Source organism: Apteryx mantelli, chromosome Z (assembly GCF_036417845.1).
Source record: "Apteryx mantelli isolate bAptMan1 chromosome Z, bAptMan1.hap1, whole genome shotgun sequence".
NCBI lineage: Eukaryota > Metazoa > Chordata > Aves > Apterygiformes > Apterygidae > Apteryx > Apteryx mantelli.
The window spans coordinates 28,440,045-28,458,923 of record NC_090020.1 but is presented as its reverse complement, the minus strand read 5'-3'; the positions used below and the strand labels follow the sequence as shown (position 1 = coordinate 28,458,923).

Below are 18,879 nucleotides of genomic sequence, written 5' to 3'. Positions count from 1 at the left end.
GATTCATTAAGGCTAATCAGGATTTTTCTATAGGTAGCTTTTTCAGTGGAAAATTTGATTGCCAACAAAACATTCTTAATGCAAATATATGTATTTCTCTTGAAACACCCATTATTCCTCATGAGAAAACCAAGTGCCTCAAAATTTCCAGTTGGAGTGCTTCTGCAGTAACGTACATAGCTGAGTCTTTCATATTTTCATTCCTCTCTTTGTTTGGAAATTCCAGTCTGAAATCTCAGCCAGAAATTATGTCGTTGTCGTACAACACTGGGTCGCAAATGCCTGATAAACTGTGAAAAGGCAGACTGATTGGGGAGTAGCCTGTAGAAGAAGGAAACTTGGGCCTCAAAGCACCTGGACTGTAACTCCTAGGATGTACCTTCTGTCACTGCCTTTGTGGCAAAACCTCGGAGTAGAGTCATGGAAGAGAAAACTTTTCCCTATTTACTTACACCCCACTGGAAGAACAATAACACTGCAGAACACCAGTAACCTACACTTCCCTTTGAAATCTAATTACTGGATTACATGAGAGGTAAGTAGGTGGGAAAAATGTGTAGGATTTGATTTTACAAGCTCTTTTTGAAAGAGTATTATTAACGAAAATTAATGAGAGATAATTGCCTAGGAGAAAGAAAGATAAATTACAAATAGTTGGAGAAGAATGAAGGACTTGGGGAACTCCATAGAGGAATGAGAATGGCAAAGAAATGCAGGGTGAAGAAAAGAAAACAGAAAGGCCTGGTGAGGAAGAAATGTTTGACAAGCAAGAAGGTGAAAGAAACTTACCAAGTATAACAGGAATTTTAGCCTGATTTAAAAGAAAATGAATTAGAGAATGGGTGGATGAAAGACATCCCACAGCCATTTTGTTTTTTAAATGTATGTGTTTCCTTTGGGACATCTTTCTTGCTATGGCAGGTGGAGGAGAAGCCAGAAGATTGGTAAGAAGAATTGGCTTTGTGGCAACTATGGATTTGTTGCTTTGAATTTCTCTAGCTTTTTTCAGGACAGAGTGTAATAGGTTTAGTCACTAGAAATCTATAAAGTAAAACAGAAAAGCAGTATTTCAAATCCTTTCTGTGCTGTGTTCTGTGTACATTTATTATTGGCTTCCTTGGTTGTGCTCTGTTTTTCGTGAAGTTTCTTCAGAGGTGTGACTGACCTGTGAATGATTCTCAGCCAATAGCTCTTAGACCCGTTAAAATGTATGTAATTTTTCTTGGTCTGCATGTGCACTCTTAGCAGGGAGTTTTAACTGAAAACACTAAAAGCAATATGGTTCTGTAGGTCATTAGTTTGGGCCTCCTTGACCACTGTTTTGAAACTGCTGCTTTAAAAAAAAAATCATTATCTTATTGCAATTCTCTTCCTCATATCAGGTTGTGCTAATGTCATTCATCAGTTATTTATCGCTCTCCTGAAAAGACCAGTTCACCTTCAAGCCAATTATCTGCCATCTTGTAAAACACGGACCTTTTCACCCTACCAATGCAGCATAAAATCATGCAATTCTCCTGGTGCCTCTTAGAAATTGGCTTCTCATCTGAGAAGTCAATTGAATCCCTACTCCCTGCACAGCTTTTCTGGGAGGAGAGAAAATGAACAGTACTGCTTCTATCCTAATGAGTGTTGTTTTAGGTTTGCCTGTGCAGCTTTAGCACTACAAGAAATATCTCCTGCTTTGTGAACATCTGAGATCCCTGACTGCACATTAAAGGCTCTGAATGCTGGAAAGAAAGTATCAGACTGGAGAGTAGAAAGCCTCAAAAGTGAAAGAAGAATATGTAACCAATAAAAGTTGTTGAAGTGGTATGCCCAAACCAAGATGAAGAACCTCTAAGTTCTTCTCAAACACCAGTTATTTTCAGAGTTGTTAATTTCTTAGATGCACACTCAGAAGCGTAGCTTTATCCCAGTCTGACTTGCACAAATTTGGACAAAATTCTGTTAAGAAGTCATACTTCCAAAATAAAGTCTGCTTTTTTTTTTTAAATTTAAACCCAGTCAGGCTACCTAAATGCACCAAACTTTTCATAAAATAATGATAGTAGTCTGAGAGCCTGTGACAATGCTCGTTATATCCCTCTCTTGCAGTGATTTCAAACTGCTCAAGTGTAGCTTGGATTAAGCCTTTGAAATTTGATTGGGGTGATTTCAGATAGTGTGTGTCAAAGCACATTCTTACAGCCAGGTTATATAAGCCACTAAAAACAATAACAAAGCATATTGTTTATCCGAATAAGTGTGGGAGAGGGGGATGCCACAAATAGTCTTTTTCTCTCAGTATGACCTTTTGAATTGATTTCTCTTTTCATTCCTTTGCTTTGTCTGGAGAGCTTCCCAAGATAAGAACTTTAATTCAAGTGACAGATGTGTCTTTCCAAAGCAACTGGTTATTATACCTCTTTTGATAAACATAGGTCCTTGTTTTGTCTTTTGTAATCTGTCATATGATCTTGAATTCCTCTCTTTTCCTGAAGGCGCAATGATTAAAAGATTAAAGTTTAAAGTAGAAGCAATAGACCTTTCCATAGAACTCCTTTATACTTACATACAGAAGGGTCCCGAGGTCTTTAGGACAAAAAATTCCACTTAGGACTTGAGCCGTAAAAATTAGGTATTCTTACATGGAATTCCTCTGTAAAAGTTAAATCTAATTGATTTAGATTTCTATAAATGATTCTTACTGGAAATCTACAGGAATGCTGAGAGAGTAGGAGACCAAAGCCAGGCTTCTAAGGATCAGGCCACTCTTTTACCTACCTGGCAATACTGCTGACAAATAACAGCACTTTCAAGATGGTTTTCTGCAAAGAATTTATTCTTTCACAGCAAGGGGCCATAAAGAGCAACCTCATCTGTAGTATGATAAATTACATTTCTGTAATGATAAAAAAAAAAATGCACTGTTGTGTTCCTTTAGGTTACTTTACCAAATAAGTGCTAATTATTCCCTTAGCCATAGTCTGAACATCCTGAGACATTTACAACAGAAACGCAAAAGTTGCCTGAGTAATGCTTTGCGTTTATATCAGTTGCCTGAGTAATGCTCTGTGTTTGTATCAGTTCCCTGAATCCTGAGAAGGTAGTTACAAATACAAAAGGAGTCTTTTTTTTTTTCTTTTTTTTTCTGAGCATACATATAGACCATATTTTCCTCTGCAGTAAACAGGAAAAATTGTATGTGATGGAAGGGTATTTAAGCTTTACAACCACTGGAATTAAGATTCATCAGAGGTTGATAATGTATAAAATACTTCAGATATTTTTCATACAAACTATGAATACAGTAGAATTTTATCTGGAATAGAGTCACAATCACAAATCTTCAACATCATGTCATAAATACATAATTTCACTGGGAAATACGCTGCAAGTTTATGAGGTGAAACGTGTCAGCTTTGAGGGGCACATACGTGCCAGATCATATCAGGAAAGAAAGTCTGGGTAAAATCAGCAAAATCACCTATTGTGTTAAGAATTGCTGTACAACTATAATCACAAAGTAGCAAACAGTAAAGTGGCACCCTATGCCAGTGACATTCACTGTGCAGGCAAATACACCCATCTTGTTTATACCTGCACATTTTTAGTAGTGATTGGCAAGGTTCTCAATAAGTGTGTGTGTGTGCTGTTTGAAGGAGTGTTTGTAATAGTTATAATGCACACACAAACATAATGGGAAAGGATTTAGTCTCCACACAGATGCACAGAAACGTAATCTCCTAACCAGCCTACATCTGGAGTGCTACTTAAAAGCCTAGCAAGGATTTATGTAAAGCTTTAGGAAGAAAGATATGTTTTTAGAAACCATTTTGCTCTCACAATATGCATTAGCTAAAATCTTGAGCTCAGCATGCTAAAGAATAACTAAACATACTTAACTAAATTGATGTAATTTAATAAGTAAGGCAACAGAGCAGAAAATCCATAAATTAGTAAAGAGTTATCTAAATGAATAACTTTCATCATCATATTCAAGCTCATCTTCCTCATCCTCCTCCAAAAGTCCATATTTAAATTTACGATAGATTGTCCCATCCTGGCCCATATATACAATATCATCATCATCATCATCATCTTCGTCTTCATTATCTCGATCTCTGTACTCAATCACTTGATCTTCCTGATAGCTTGTACTCTCATGGGAGTTGCTCATGTAGGAAGAAAAGGCTTTGGCGTGATTTGTCAGCTTCTCATACCCCCTTTTATTGACAGCCTGGGTTTTGGCTCTTGATTTTCTCCAGATAAATACAATAGCTCCAATGACAAGGAGAAGCAAAATGCAGGTAATAACAAAGAGAGTGGTTTTGCTTTTGCGCTCAGGTGGTAGGGTGATCTGTAAGACACAGTCATCTGACAAAGCAAAAAAAAAAAAAAAGATTATATGAGGTCAGGTAGGGGTCTTTGTTTTAAATGACCCAGCAGAACATTTAGGTCTGTTTACACCTTTAAAATTTTTGGACTAAATACCTTATTCTTCTAGTACAACAGTTGTGCTCTTGTGGCTGTGATGGTGTAAAGATATAAGCAAGGAGAGGGTTGTTGGCCTAGCTAAGTTTCTTCATTAGATTAGGAACAAATATCAAGCAGAAAAGCTAACAAGCACACAAACACAACCTACTTGCTAAGTTTAGTCAAGAAACATAACATCCCCAGAAATATTTATATTTTTAACTCTCTGACTTCTAGAAAGTTTGGAAGACAGGTTGTATGCCCTGAGCCTGTCTGTTTTTCCCAGTTGTATCAGTTTGGTGTAATAAAAACATTTCTTCTCTCTGCAAATCTTCCCTTGCTTAATATGCTGTAGCTACTTTGAAATCAAAGGAGTGGTTTTGACATGATGAGCTTAAAGTGTGTGATTCAGATTGCTATCCATTGAAACAAGCATTTCCTAAGCATGAGGCAGCAACGTGCCCTTGTGGCCAAGAAGGCCAGTGGTATCCTGGGGTGCATCAGGAAGAGTGTTGCCAGCAGGTCGAGGGAGGTGATTCTCCCCCTCTCCTCAGCCCTAGTGAGGCCACATCTGGAGTACTGCGTCCAGTTCTGGGCTCCCCAGTACAGGAGGGATGTGGCACTACTGGAGCAAGTCCAGCGGAGGGCTACAAAGATGATTAGGGGACTGGAGCATCTCTCTTGTGAGGAAAGGCTGAGAGAGCTGGGCCTGTTTAGCTTGGAGAAGAGAAGGCTGAGAGGAGATCTTATCAATGTGTACAAGTATCTGAAGGGAGGGTGTCGAGAGGATGGAGCCAGACTCTTTTCAGTGGTGCCGAGCGACAGGACGCGAGGCAACGGGCACAAACTGAAACACAGACACTTCCATCTGAAGCTGAGGAGAAACTTTTTCACTGTGAGGGTGGCAGAGCACTGGCACAGGTTGCCCAGAGAGGCTGTGGAGTCTCCTTCTCTGGAGATATTCAAAACGCGCCTGGATGCAATCCTGTGCAATGTGCTCTAGGTGACCCTGCTTGAGCAGGGGGGTTGGACTAGATGATCTCCAGAGGTCCCTTCCAACCTCAGCGATTCTGTGATTCTGTGATTCTGTGATTCTAGTCAACTGGGTTATGAAATGCAAGACCATTTAAAACAAGAGTTGTGACAGTGAGAAGGGTGCAATATCTGTTGAAATTGCTGTTATTTGTATAAAACCCTTCCTACTCTGGTGATGGAGCAGTAGAAATACACTGTGTGTATGCAGCTCAGCAGCACATTTTTGTTATTTTCTGCTTTTCCTTTTTAAATGTCAGCCCAGTGAATCATAAGGCCCTTAAACACCGGTACCGCTCATCAACACGGTCCTACCTTGTGTTTCACTGCAGTCACAGCACTCTCGGCTGTCTGCCAGGTCAGAGTCACCGCAGCAGGGCAGGCAGCGACCTTCTTCGAGGTAGAGCTGCATACTGGCTGGACACACCGTGCAGTTGAGAGGCCCAGGTCCCTTACATTCGATGCATGTGCTGTCACATTTCTCACATTTGAGCTGGTCCTCCTTGAGACACAGAACACAAGCAATACACCTCTCATTTCCATTCCTTTGGACCTGGCTGTTCACCCTGCCACTCTCTGGGTCCTCTTGTCTGGACACCATGCATGTCTATGGCAAAATTCACTGGGGAGGGGGAAAATTAAAATTTGGTTCATAGTGCCTAGGTTCTCAGTGATCTGCTGGTAAGGAGAGTGAAAAAGCGATGTAGAAGAATCTTAGTTTGCAATCCAACCTAGCTAGATAGCTAGCTAAAATTCATTCAGACTGTCAGCTCTTTGGCCAGAAGTTGTGTTTTTGTTTTACTAGACCCCTGTTAGCCAGTCTATGGCTCTTTGGCACTAATGATCGTAATGACAGTAAAGTAGCCTTAAAGAAGCAAATGAGGTGGGATAAGCAAGGCGGGGGGGGGGGGGGGGGGGAAGAAAAAAAAAGAAGATGAGAGAATGAATTCCATTTCCAACTTGGGAAGGAGGAGAAATAAAGAAAAAAGCAGGTTGGAAATTTTCTAGCAAAACAGACTTTTCTTAGATCGTGTTGGTTCTGTTTCACAGAAAGCACTTAGATTCAGGTACTCTTCTCAAATTCCAGGTAGATTTCTGGGAGCACCTATGTACAAAGACTATTGGAGCTCATTGCTGTCACACATACCTCATAGACTGCTCTGAGGTCAGGTAATTCAGGGCTTCCAGTGTCTGCAGTTCCTGGGTGGCCTACTGGGCAAAAGTTCCTTATTTTTTTGCTGTGGGACCAGGACCTCAGATACAGTGCAATAACCTTACATCAAACTGGATAGATCTCTCAGAGCTGGTAGGCTTCTTGCCCTGAATCTGAGAGCATGGAAGAGAGGGGGAGGCCATACTGGGAGGTCCAATTTCTCAAAGCTCCTGCAAAGAACTGTGGACCAACATGGTCCCCGGCTCTTAGGCTGCCTTCTCAGGTTCACAGTTATGGAGCAGTCCTGCTACAGAGATCCTCCAGGCCGGGTACCCAGGGTACCGAGGGTACCCAGCATCTCAGGCCAACTGTCTTGCCATGCCTCTATATTCTTGAACAAACAGCTCTGGAAGGCAGTTGGAAATCTGGAAGCTGGGGTGTCCAGACTTGTGGCACAGACCCAAACCTGATTGTGGTCCTACTTTAGAGACATGTAGCTCTGTTAACTTCAGCCCGTCTCTTCACTAGAGGTTTCTGCCAGCAGAACTCAGTCAGAAATGTGATGTGATTTCTTACAAAACAAAGTAGCAGAAATCCCTGGGGAAATCTCAGTTATAACAGAAGAAAAAATACTCTATTACTGATATAGCTGAATTTGTTCACATGGTTTTGGTATGGCCCTCGGCATCATTGTGTCTTTATATATACTGATAGAGAAATCCTCCTACAGTAGAGAGCCCCAGAAAGAGAAACAATGCTTTTTCCGCCAAGAGAATAACAAAAGTAGGAATGTTTAAAGATAAGCTTGAAAACTCAGAAAGGAGCATTCTGTGTTCTTCCTCTTGTGTTCAGAGGTTAAAGTTCAGGATATAAATCACAGGAGAAAATGCTTACAAATAGGTACCTCTTGTGTTGGTGACTCCTGGACTCTGTATTCGCTTACAAGACAGTCTGAGTTGCACATTCCACCTAATAAAGTGTAGCTCCATACGCAAGAAGTGCAGCTGAACGCTCCTTTCCCTAGAAAGGCAAACAAAACAATATTAGAACAGAAAAAATTGTCCTCTAACTTCCTTTCAGAAATACACTGATCACCTCCACCAAAGAAGAAGGACGTTTGTCATCATTGAGACTCAAGAATGAACTGTCTAGCATGAGGAGGTCAGTATTAAAAAGAGCTTGGGCCTTGTCTTGAAATTTTACTTGCCCACAAAGTGTTTTTCTTAGGTGTTTTGAAATTCATGAAAAGCTGATTATGAACTACAAGGAGTGTGTTGGACTTCTGTTTTTTATTTTTCTTAGCGTTGCAACTGGTTTGCCACCTGGCTTGGCCAGTTGTGCTTGTGTCTGCATGGGAACTTTCAGAGGCATTCAGGAGAATCAGTTAAATCAGTGAACTAAATCAAAATTGTGGGAAACCTTGGCCAAATTCTCTCATATGCAAAGTCAATAAGGCCTGTTAGCTAACCCTTTTCTAACCGCAATAAATTAACATATATTTATGTTTTTAATAAAAGTATAAATTCTTCAGTTGCATAGGAAAAAATTGTGTTTCACTAGGTGCAAACAGAACATCATATGTGCTTTGTGTGTGTGAGAGCATTTTTGAAGACATGCTGCATGCAGTTCTTCTGCAGAACATTGAAGTGAACATTTTGTCTTTCTTAATGTTAAAATGCATGTGTCCAATTTCCTGCCACTTGGCATCTTCTGCCACAGTCTGAAAAGAAGACACTAACGTTAGCAGTAGTTAAACAGGTGAAGTTAGCAATGTTTTATGATCCAGTGAATTCACTATGTGATTTTTCTGAGCATTGCAGGGTTTGCCTCCCTGGTCACATGAAACATGAGACACTGCACCACTTCTTGGCTCCTACATCAACAATGAAGATTCATTTCAGAGAACCTACTGATTTTCTGTTTAGAAAGACTGGCTCATATTTCATTGTACTGTCCCTGTATTTAAGATAGAAAATCTGTCCCGTAGTATTAATCCCAAATAAGATAAAAATCAATCATAGGAAGCAGTCTGGAAATTCAAATGGCAATATCTTTTTGTCCCAAATCCAAGCCAAAATATTGCTGTCATTTATTATGATGTGCTTTTATAGTTACGTTTTAACAGTTCTTGAAGGTTTTATAACTTTAGGAGTTATTTCCACAATTTTAAATATTGTTATGTTTGCAATTAGCCATCTGCACTATCCAATATATCCACTGTCCTAAAGAGTAATTTTAGGTTTTAATACAGTATAGTCTGAGCTGCAGAGTGGCATCTGCTAGCTATCATCTGATGCCATTCAGATAGAATAAGACACTATATGGGTCTAAGGGGAATAATGCGGCCCAATTCAGAATTGGATGCAGTACAATTTATGGAAAAAAGATATGGAATACATAAATGTGTCACGGAACAAAACAGATGGTCTCTCAAAGTTAACTTTGAAAAATACTTAACTATATTCAAAGCAGCAGACACCACAATTTTTTTTTCACCCTAGAGATGCTTTGTGGCCTTTTTGTTATTTTCAGTGTTGGTAACTGTTGATTTTCTACTCTTTCCTTTAGAGACTGTAAAGATGTGTGGTCGGATTTAGATTCTTTGGCTTTCACAGAGAGGCCCGTGTAGTAGGATAGCTCAAGGAGTGAGATATTTTTCAGTGTTTGTGAGACAAACAGAATGCAGTCCTGTTAGCATCAGAGCCCTGGTTTTAAAGTTGCTGAGCATCTCTGTTAGAAGCCCGGTTGACTTAAACGAACTTAATTACGTGGTGAGCCTGTTTGCCTTCACTGGCTTTGTACTGGCAATCGCTCCCAGCCCTCCTCTCCTGCAGGTGCTTCTGCACTCTGTGACTGGAAGCAGCTCGGTAGGAATTGATATTCTTGTTTATTCTTGGTGATTCGATACTCTATAAATAAGGTGGCAGCCCAGATCAGCCAGCTGAGCGAGTAAGCCAGGGCCTGGGAGAGTCTGGCAGCCTGCCAGGAGGGCTGTGCCACCCACTTCAACTCCTTAGATCAAAAGCAGTTTAGTAGGGCCATATATGCTACTACTGCACTTCCTTGTGAAGTGTTTCCAAATACTGGAGCAGAGATAGAACAAAAAAAAGACATGACTTGTGTTTTGATATTCTTTTTCTGTCAAAGCAGAGTGTACGCTTTTACCTTTGCATGTTCGGCAGGAAGGGTGGCATCTTTCGCACATGTTGTTGTCCTTGTTTTCGTAGTAATATTCAGGGCAAGAGCTAACACATTCATTCTTGGAGCGCAACAGGTAAAAATACGTATCACAGAAAAGGCAGTGTGTAGGCTGAGGTCCCATACACTCCTTACAGCTCTTGTGGCACCTCTCACATGATCCAGTGGAGTTTTGTGTAAAGTATCTGAAACAGATCAGATAGCGTTGGCTTTGCAAATGCCTAATAATAACAGGAAAGGCCAAAACATCCTCCCTCCTGAGCTTTTACTGTGGTTACATCAATATACTTTTTGCGTCTCAGTGGAAGTGGAATGCATTTGTTTAGACTGCATTTGCCTGTGGGAATACAGCTATAAAGCAAGACTATCTAAAACAGAGGATGAATTCAGGTACAAAGTAAGCAAATAAACAGACACGACTCAGAAATCCTAAACTCTGTTTTTGGCTTTACCACAAACATCCTGTGAGCTGTTGGGCAAGCATTTAATTCCTCACTACTTCTGATGCCCAGCTTTCAGATGGGAATTCAGTAATTCCATATTTCCTTATAGCCCACAAACAGGCCTAGCCAAAGGACACCAAGACAGAAACAGTTTGTTCAACTAAATTGTGCAGTCAGAGGAAAAGGGGAATAGCTGCAGAGTGGTTATATTGTGATATAGTCATTGCAGGCTCATATTAGTGAACTTGCTGCCTAGAATTTTGAGTCCTCAGTTAAATAATGTTTTAATGATTGATTTTATTACGATGCATTATAAACTTTCACTCAATGTGAAACAAAAGTGACCACATCCAAACTTCAGGTTAGGCAGAGCATGCAAAGGTGCTTGAAGCAAATTACACTGCTTCCTGTGCTCAAGCTGACTAATTAAGGGATAACTTAGTTTATTTACTCTGTTTCACACTGTTCTGTATAAACATAATCTTAAAGTGTCCTTGGAGCTTTTAAGAATGGCCACATCACATCAAGTTGGTTTCAGCCTGGGCACCAGCTCCATCTCTCCAGTTCTGCACTGGAAAGAGAGGTTTCACACCACCTCTGTGTACTAGGACAACATGAAAAATTTTCATCCTAAGGTAGGACTGAGGGCAGAATGATCTGATTGCTCAAAGCTCTCTCTGTGATGTAGCTCTTAGTTAAAGATCTTGGACCTTACCCAGCTGGACACTGGTTTACACATCCTTTTCCTTTCCTGTACCAGCCCGGTTTGCAGGAGAGGCACTGTGAGCTGTGTTTTCCAAAGCAAGTGTCACAGGTGCTGTGGCATGGGGAACATTGTCCCTCATCACTGTCAGCATAATATCCATGTGGGCATGTTTCAACACAGGTGGTATCTGCACAGAGAACAATGCAGAATAACAGATCATATTCAGTATTTGCTGCTATAAAGATCTCATATAGCTCTGCTGGCGCAAACTCTAACAGGGGATGCTGTTAGAGTTTGTAACAAAGCCAGTAAAAGGAACATTGGGACATCGTAATTATTATTTTGTTTCTTCCAAGTCTTGTCACTTCATAAGCCTTCACTTCTGAGTCTTATGTACGTTAGCAGACTCCTCAGAAAAAATCATTTTTAATCTTTAGAAAATATAAATGCTGTGCATAATAAATAATAATGAGCAACAGCTGTGATTTCTTCCAGAATATACAAAGAGAGAAATAATAATCAGGAAACTTTATCTCTGTCTGCATTACCATTTTCCCTAGGTTTCACTCTGATTCTAAGTGCATTCTTTCAGGCTCATTGCATTCTGTGTATCTGGCAAATCCAATGGTAAGAAGTTTTAGATTTAATGATGTTTGTTCATTGGTCTTTGTCCCTGTGTATGGCTGCTGCTTTGTGTTACGGGAATTATACACCTCTAATGCTGCTAAATGCACCAGGCACGTCACATTGTTCACCTGAGATTTCAGAGGGTCATTAACTGCATAGAAATCTAGAATGAAAAGCTAGGACTGAATCAACTAACTGCAAGTGCAGGAAGCTAAGAGAATAGTGTTTACTACTAATAGCTTGCACTCATTATCTAGCTTGTCCTTATTGTTTTACTGCTCAGATTACAAATGGGCAAAGAAAGATACTTTTCCTTATTTCCAATTTTTTTGCATTTTTTTTCTCCACTCCGGATTGTTTATTTACATACTTCCTTCTACTTCACCAATTGTAATAGTAAGCTGGGTGCGCTAGTAATAATGTCAAGTCTGAATCGAGTCCTCAAAAATTTAAGAATTCAAAATCTGCATCAGAATTAGATGCAGACAGCTCAGTCAGTGTTTTAATTCAAATTTACTTTAGATTTTTCCTGAATTACAGATCATTTAAATCAGTTTTTGTCTAAATGAAATTTTTAATTTTTGTTTGCTTTTTTTAAAACACGCAAAGAAGTAAAATTTAAGTCCTGGGATTTTATAGTTTTTACCAACTTATTTCTAAGACAATAGACTCTTTTGCTCCAAAAAAGAAGAAAAAAATAGGGTTTTTTTTTTGCGTCTCAACCATCCACTAGCAATTGACCTAATGATCCGGAAACAATTTTTTAACTTCTCTGCTTAAGTATGTCTTTGTTCATCAAATCTCCGAAGGGATTAAATGAGCTAACATGTAAATGTGAACTCTGTGCTTACAAAACATGAGCTAAGGACATCCCTTTTGTCTTTTTCAAGTTACTTGTAGGAAACAAAAGTGTCAGTAAATAGGGAGTAAATGAAACAAATACTAGTTCTGTTTAGCCATGGACTTTGTTGCTACTTAGATGGTCTACTTTCGGCCTCAAAGGCCCAGCATGACTGTTTTGTCCACTCCTCAAAAAATATCCCAAGTATCCCTGAAGAAGTAATTATCTCTGCACCCACTTACTTGTCAGGTCAACCTTGCAATATTTAGGTTGAAATGGTCATAGATGTTTCATGAATAGGACAGAAACTTGCCTATTTATTTCATGCTCTCCTATTCTTCAATGCAAAATAAAATCTAGATGCAGGATCAAAGTACTCACTGAGAAGATGCTGATTATTTGCACAGCTAAGACACTGGTGTTCAGTGGGTCCTGAGCAGTGAAAACATTTCTTATGACAAGGCTTGCAGGTTTGAGTTTGCTCATCACGGTACTCAGTGCGAGAGCAGTATCCAGATAAACATTGTCCATTGTGGTTCAGCGTCAGGCCATTTCTGCAAGTAAGGCAGGCAGTGGAAGAAGAACAAGTCTGGCATGTCCTATTACATGCTGAAAAGGACAAACAGCAGATATGTCACCATTTCTTTTTTCATTTCAAATTATTATTTCAGCTTTAATTTTACAAGGAACCACCATGACCTCAGGATGAGAGGTTGAGTGAAATGAGCAATAGCTCTGCTTTTGCATAATCAAACAGATTAATATTTTCAATGTTATGCAGCCTGCTCCTTCAGTTGCTTTGTGCACTGGCACTGCTTTTGCTGAGCAGCGGTTTCAACATACTATCCACCACTAGCAATACTCAGCTCTTTACCAGAGTGGCTGCATGTAATTTCAAACACCTCTAGCTTTGTTAGCTCCCTCTCAGCTTTCTCTGATTTTTGCTGTTCTAAAGGATGTCTTATCATGCCTTTGTGATTTTCTCTGTTTTCAGGACACTCATAGCTACCTTAGCAACCCACAAACCCTTTAGGAATAATATCCAACTGGTTCTACTTGCATCTCAATACTCTTCTGGAGAAAACAAGGCTGCCAACCTTGGCAATCTTCAGTTTCCTGTTCATAGTAAGTCCCTTTGGGGCATTCTTCAAAACACTCCCCATAGTATAGGACGAAGGAGCTGATGGCGCACTCATTACAGTCATCTGAGTCGGGTCCATCACAATCCTTGCAGTCTCTGTGGCAGGGGAAGCACTGCTTGTCTTCGGCATAGAAGTGAGAGGGGCAATCCTCCACACACCTCCCATCGTGCAGGAAGAACTCATCCATGCACACTGCAGAGAACCAGACACAACGGGTAAGCCACAGGGCAGCTAATTCTGACTTTGGTAAGTGAGGGAGTGAAGAAATCCTGGGAAACCATAAATCCTGCAGTGCTTGTTTGTTTTAATAGGAGATAAGTGGACAACTTGAGAATGTATTGCTTTTTCCTTTGACTCTTTCCCTTCCAGTCTGCCCATAATAGCCCAAACCTCATGCAATATCTTCTGTGCTACATTGAGGGACTGAGAAACCAAGTTGGCCACTCAGCTTTGCTTATATTAACCAAATCACACTGCCACTAAATAGAGAAAGGCATCTGATGAGATGCTATATCTGGATTATGAACTTCCTGCAAAATTAGGGATGTCCATATTGGAAGATTTTTTTGGTTTAATATTAAAATATCAGTCTGACTGGGATATTTGCACCTGGATGTTTGACTTTGCAGGGAGCTGCCATGATGTTAGGATTAGTACGCTGAGTAGCATCCGAGAAGATGAGCAAGAGATAGACAGGTTATTCTTGGAGACCATACAGCTCCAGGAGTCCCAACCCCCCACAGCAGTGGAGTTGCTGGAGGGCTCTGTGCCGTGTGAAGCAGTACATCATAACACTGTAGAAGAAGGCTGGAAACTGGTCACTGCTCGTGGGAGGAGAAAGGCTCCTACTCCTCCCGAAGACTTGAAGCTGAAGAACAGATTTAGTCCCTCCAGGATGAGGAGGAGCTCGGCATGGCTTCAAGGGAAGCAACTGGGCTGACAGACCCTGTGCCAAGTGGGAACACCTGCAAGAAGCGGTGGGTAATTGTTGTGGGGGACTCCCTGCTGCAGGGAACAGAGGCACCTATCTGCCAACCTGACCTCATGTCTAGAGAGGTTTGTTGCCTGCCAGGGGCTCGAATATGAGATGTCATACAAAGACTGCCAAGGCTTGTCCATGCTTTGGACTATTACTCTCTGCTGCTCTTCCATTTGGGCACTAATGATACCAAGGGCAAATTGGAAACCATCAAACAGGATTTCAGAGCTCTGGGGATGGTGGTCAAGGGTCTGGGAGCCCAGGTCATTTTCTACTCAATCCTGCCAGTGAGGGGGAAGGATGGGAGGAGGAGCAGATGGATTTTCTAAGTTAACAACTGGCTGTGCTGCTGGTGTTGGTGACAGGGCTTTGGTTTCTATGACCATGGGACTCCGTTTGAAGATGGACAACTGATGGGGAGAGACGGGATCCACCTCACTAAGCTGGGCACACATGTCTTTGCCAACAGGTTGGCCAACCTGCTAAGGAGGGCTTTAAACTAGGAAAGATGGGGAAAGGGGAGAATTATAGTGACAGGGTAGTCAGCAAAACATGGCTCAAATCAGGACACCTCCAGCAGGTGCATGCAGCCGGGGAAGTGTGCACGGGACACGACTATGGAGCATCCTCTTGCACCCCTCCTGGGAAACCTGCATGCTCAATCACCTCTCTGAAATGCCTGTACACCAATGTATGCAGCATGGGGAATAAACAGGAAGAACTAGAGATGTGTGTGCGGTCGCAGGGCCATGATCTCATTGCAATTACAGAGACATGGTGGGATAGCTCGCATGACTGGAGTGCTGTCATGGATGGCTACGTGATTTTTAGGAAAGACAGGCCAGGAAAGCGAGGTGGTGGAGTTGCTCTTTATGTGAGAGAGCAACTGGAATGTATTGAGCTCTGCCTAGGGGTGGATGAAAAGTGAGTTGAGAGCTTATGGGTAAGGCTTAAAGGGCAGGCTAGCATGGGTGACACTGTTGTGGGTGTTTACTACAGGCCACCTGATCAGGAAGAGGAAGTCAACGAGGCCTTATACAGACAACAAACAAAGAAGGACTGGTGGAAGATGTGAAGGTCAGAGGCAGCCTTGGCTGCAGTGACCATGAGATGGTGGAGTTCAGGATCCTGCGAGGAGGAGGCAGGGCAATAAGTAGGATCGCGACCCTGGAGTTCAGGACAGCAAACTTCGGCCTCTTCAGGGACCTGCTTGGAGGAATCCCATGGGTGAGGGCCCTAGGAGGAAGGGGGATTCAAGAGAGCTGGTTAATATTCAAACATCACTTCCTCCAGGCTCAAGAGCGGTGCATCCCTATGAGTAAGAAGTCAAGCAAAGGAGGTAGGAGACCTGCATGGATGAGCAAGGAGCTCCTGGCAAAACTCAGCCAGAAGAAGGAAGTATACAGCAAGCGGAAAGGGGGTCAGGCCACTTGGGAGGAATACAAGAACGTTGTCAGAGTATGCAGGGATGCGACGAGGAAGGCTAAGGCCCATTTGGAATTAAATCTGGCAAGGGATGTCAAGGACAACAAGAAGGGCTTCTTCAAATACATCAGTAGCAAGAGGAAGACTAGGGAAAATGTGGGCCCTTTGCTGAATGGGGTGGGTGCCCTGGTGACGAAGGATGCAGAGAAGGCAGAGTTACTGAATGCCTTCTTTGCTTCAGTCTTTACTGCTCAGGCCAGCCCTCGGGAACCCCAGACCCTGGAGGCAAGAGAGAAAGTCTGGAGAAAGGAAGACTTTCCCTTGGTGGAGGAGGACTGGGTTAGAGATCGTTTAGGCAAACCTGACACCCACAAATCCATGGGCCCCGATGGGATGCACCCAGGAGTGCTGAGGGAGCTGGTGGATGTTATTGCTAGGCCACTCTCCATCATCTTTGAAAGGGCATGGAGAACAGAAGAGGTGCCTGAAGACTGGAAGAAAGCCAATGTCACCCCAGTCTTCAAAAAGGGCAAGAAGGAGCACCCAGGGAACTACAGGCCAGTCAGCCTCACCTCCATCCTTGGAAAGGTGATGGAGCAGCTCATCCTGGAGGCCATCTCCAAGCATGTGGAGGAAAAGAAAGTGATCAGGAGTAGTCAGCATGGCTTCAGCAAGGGGAAATCATGCCTAACCAATCTGATAGCCTTCTCTGATGGAATGACTGGCTGGGTAGATGAGGGGAGAGCAGTGGATGTTGTCTACCTAGACTTCAGCAAGGCTTTCGACACTGTCTCCCATAACATCCTCATAGACAAGCTCAGGAAGTGTGGGTTAGATGAGTGGACAGTGATGTGGATTGAGAACTGGCTGAATGGCAGAGCTCAGAGGGTTGTGATCAGCGGCGCAGAGTCTAGTTGGAGGCCTGTAGCTAGCGGTGTCCCCCAGGGGTCAGTCCTGGGTCCAGTCTTGTTCAACTTCTTCATCAATGACCTGGATGAAGGGACAGAGTGCACCCTCAGCAAGTTTGCCGACGATACAAAACTGGGAGGAGTGGCTGATACACCAGAGGGCTGTGCTGCCATTCAGAGAGACCTGGACAGGCTGGAGAGGTGGGCGGAGAGGAACCTCATGAAGTTCAACAAAGGCAAGTGCAGGGTCCTGCACCTGGGGAGGAATAACCCCATGCACCAGGACAGGTTGGGGGCTGACCTGCTGGAAAGCAGCTCTGCGGAGAAGGACCTGGGAGTGCTGGTGGACACCAAGTTAAGCATGAGGCAGCAATGTGCCCTTGTGACCAAGAAGGCCAATGGTATCCTGGGGTGCATCAGGAAGAGTGTTGCCAGCAGGTCGAGGGAGGTGATCCTCCCCCTCTACTCAGCCCTGGTGAGGCCACATCTGGAGTACTGCGTCCAGTTCTGGGCTCCCCAGTACAAGAGGGACGTGGCACTACTGGAGCAAGTCCAGCGAAGGGCTACAAAGATGATTAGGGGACTGGAGCATCTCTCTTATGAGGAAAGGCTGAGAGAGCTGGGCCTGTTCATCCTGGAGAAGAGAAGGCTGAGAGGAGATCTTATCAATGTGTACAAGTATCTGAAGGGAGGGTGTCAAGAGGATGGGGCCAAACTCTTTTCAGTGGTGCCCAGCAACAGGACAAGAGGCAATGGGCACAAACTGAAACACAGACAGTTCCCTCTGAACATGAGGAAAAGCTTCTTCACTGTGAGGGTGACAGAGCACTGGCACAGGTTGCCCAGAGAGGTGGTGGAGTCTCTTTCTCTGGAGATATTCAAAACGCGCCTGGATGCAATCCTGTGCAATGTGCTCTAGGTGACCCTGCTTGAGCAGGGGGTTTGGACTAGATGATCTCCAGAGGTCCCTTCCAACCTCAGCCATTCTGTGTTTCTGTGATTTGGGATAGGGGTTCAGCTGTTAATTTTATTATAACTGCCATATAATGATAAACATCATTTGTTTATGATTCTTTTTCATCCATGCTAATGTTTCCAGAATGGCTGGCTCATTAAGGGTTAACTATCCCTTAAATTTTTGGGTGTGCAGTCAGTCTTATGAGGATTTCTGACCATTAGTAGATATGTTTCATTTCAGAGGCTTCATCCTCTACCTTGAGTAGCGATTTGCAAAAATGGCAAAGAGATGTAGTTTAACCAGACTAGGAAAGAAACATTTTGTATTGCACATTGGTGTAAGTGTTAAAGAATTTAGGTGTGGAAAGACCTGTCATTTGCTAAATCAGAAATAGAATCAGACCAATAGGAATCTCCTGAAACACAAAAAGAACAGAAAAAGCAGTGTGAAATACCTTTGCAGATATACTTTTTCAACTGAGTCTCGTGATAAAGCACAGGTTGTTTAGCCTCTATTTTAGCAGTTTAGCAATGATATATACATCCATTTTTTTGTTTTTGCTCATTATGGAATTTCTTTTCAGATATGTTTTTCTGTTAGTCTGTTTTTCTAAATCTATCTCATTTTAACTAAGTCATGGCAAGTTCCTTGTAATACCTTTGCACATTTGATTGTGAATGCACTCCTGGCACATTGGAGGGCAGTGTTTGCAGATTCCTTCAGAAGCAAAATACTTCTCCGAACAGGTATATTTACATTCCCACTGCTCCAGAAGCAAAGGACTTTCACAGGATTGGCATTTGGTGGCACTTCCCATGCATGTCTTACAGGATCCACTGCATTCCTTGCAAGTCCCAGAATCATTAAAATATCCCCTATTGAATTAAAATGAACACAAAGCAAACTGCTGGTCAGCATATGCTTACAGAATAGTCCAGTGACACAGGCTGTAAGAATTAAGTTCGTATATATCAGAGTTTCCCAGAAGATACATTTCACTGAAACAAAA

The 18,879-nt window shown here is 42.3% G+C and overlaps 1 protein-coding gene across 1 annotated transcript in view; it reads right to left on the bottom strand.

Annotated features, from left to right (window-relative positions):
- Positions 1-2,817: 2,817 nt before the first annotated feature.
- PCSK5 (proprotein convertase subtilisin/kexin type 5) overlaps positions 2,818-18,879 on the bottom strand; it is a 259,883-nt gene continuing 243,821 nt past the window's right edge. Inside the window, exons 30-37 of the mRNA XM_067315277.1 lie at positions 18,528-18,745; positions 13,556-13,792; positions 12,840-13,067; positions 11,000-11,177; positions 9,809-10,026; positions 7,548-7,663; positions 5,806-5,992; positions 2,818-4,359 (exon numbers count right to left, since the gene is read on the bottom strand). Coding sequence (XP_067171378.1) covers positions 3,950-4,359; positions 5,806-5,992; positions 7,548-7,663; positions 9,809-10,026; positions 11,000-11,177; positions 12,840-13,067; positions 13,556-13,792; positions 18,528-18,745 — 1,792 coding nt within the window. The 3' untranslated portion in view covers positions 2,818-3,949. The remainder of the gene's footprint in view (positions 4,360-5,805; positions 5,993-7,547; positions 7,664-9,808; positions 10,027-10,999; positions 11,178-12,839; positions 13,068-13,555; positions 13,793-18,527; positions 18,746-18,879) is intronic.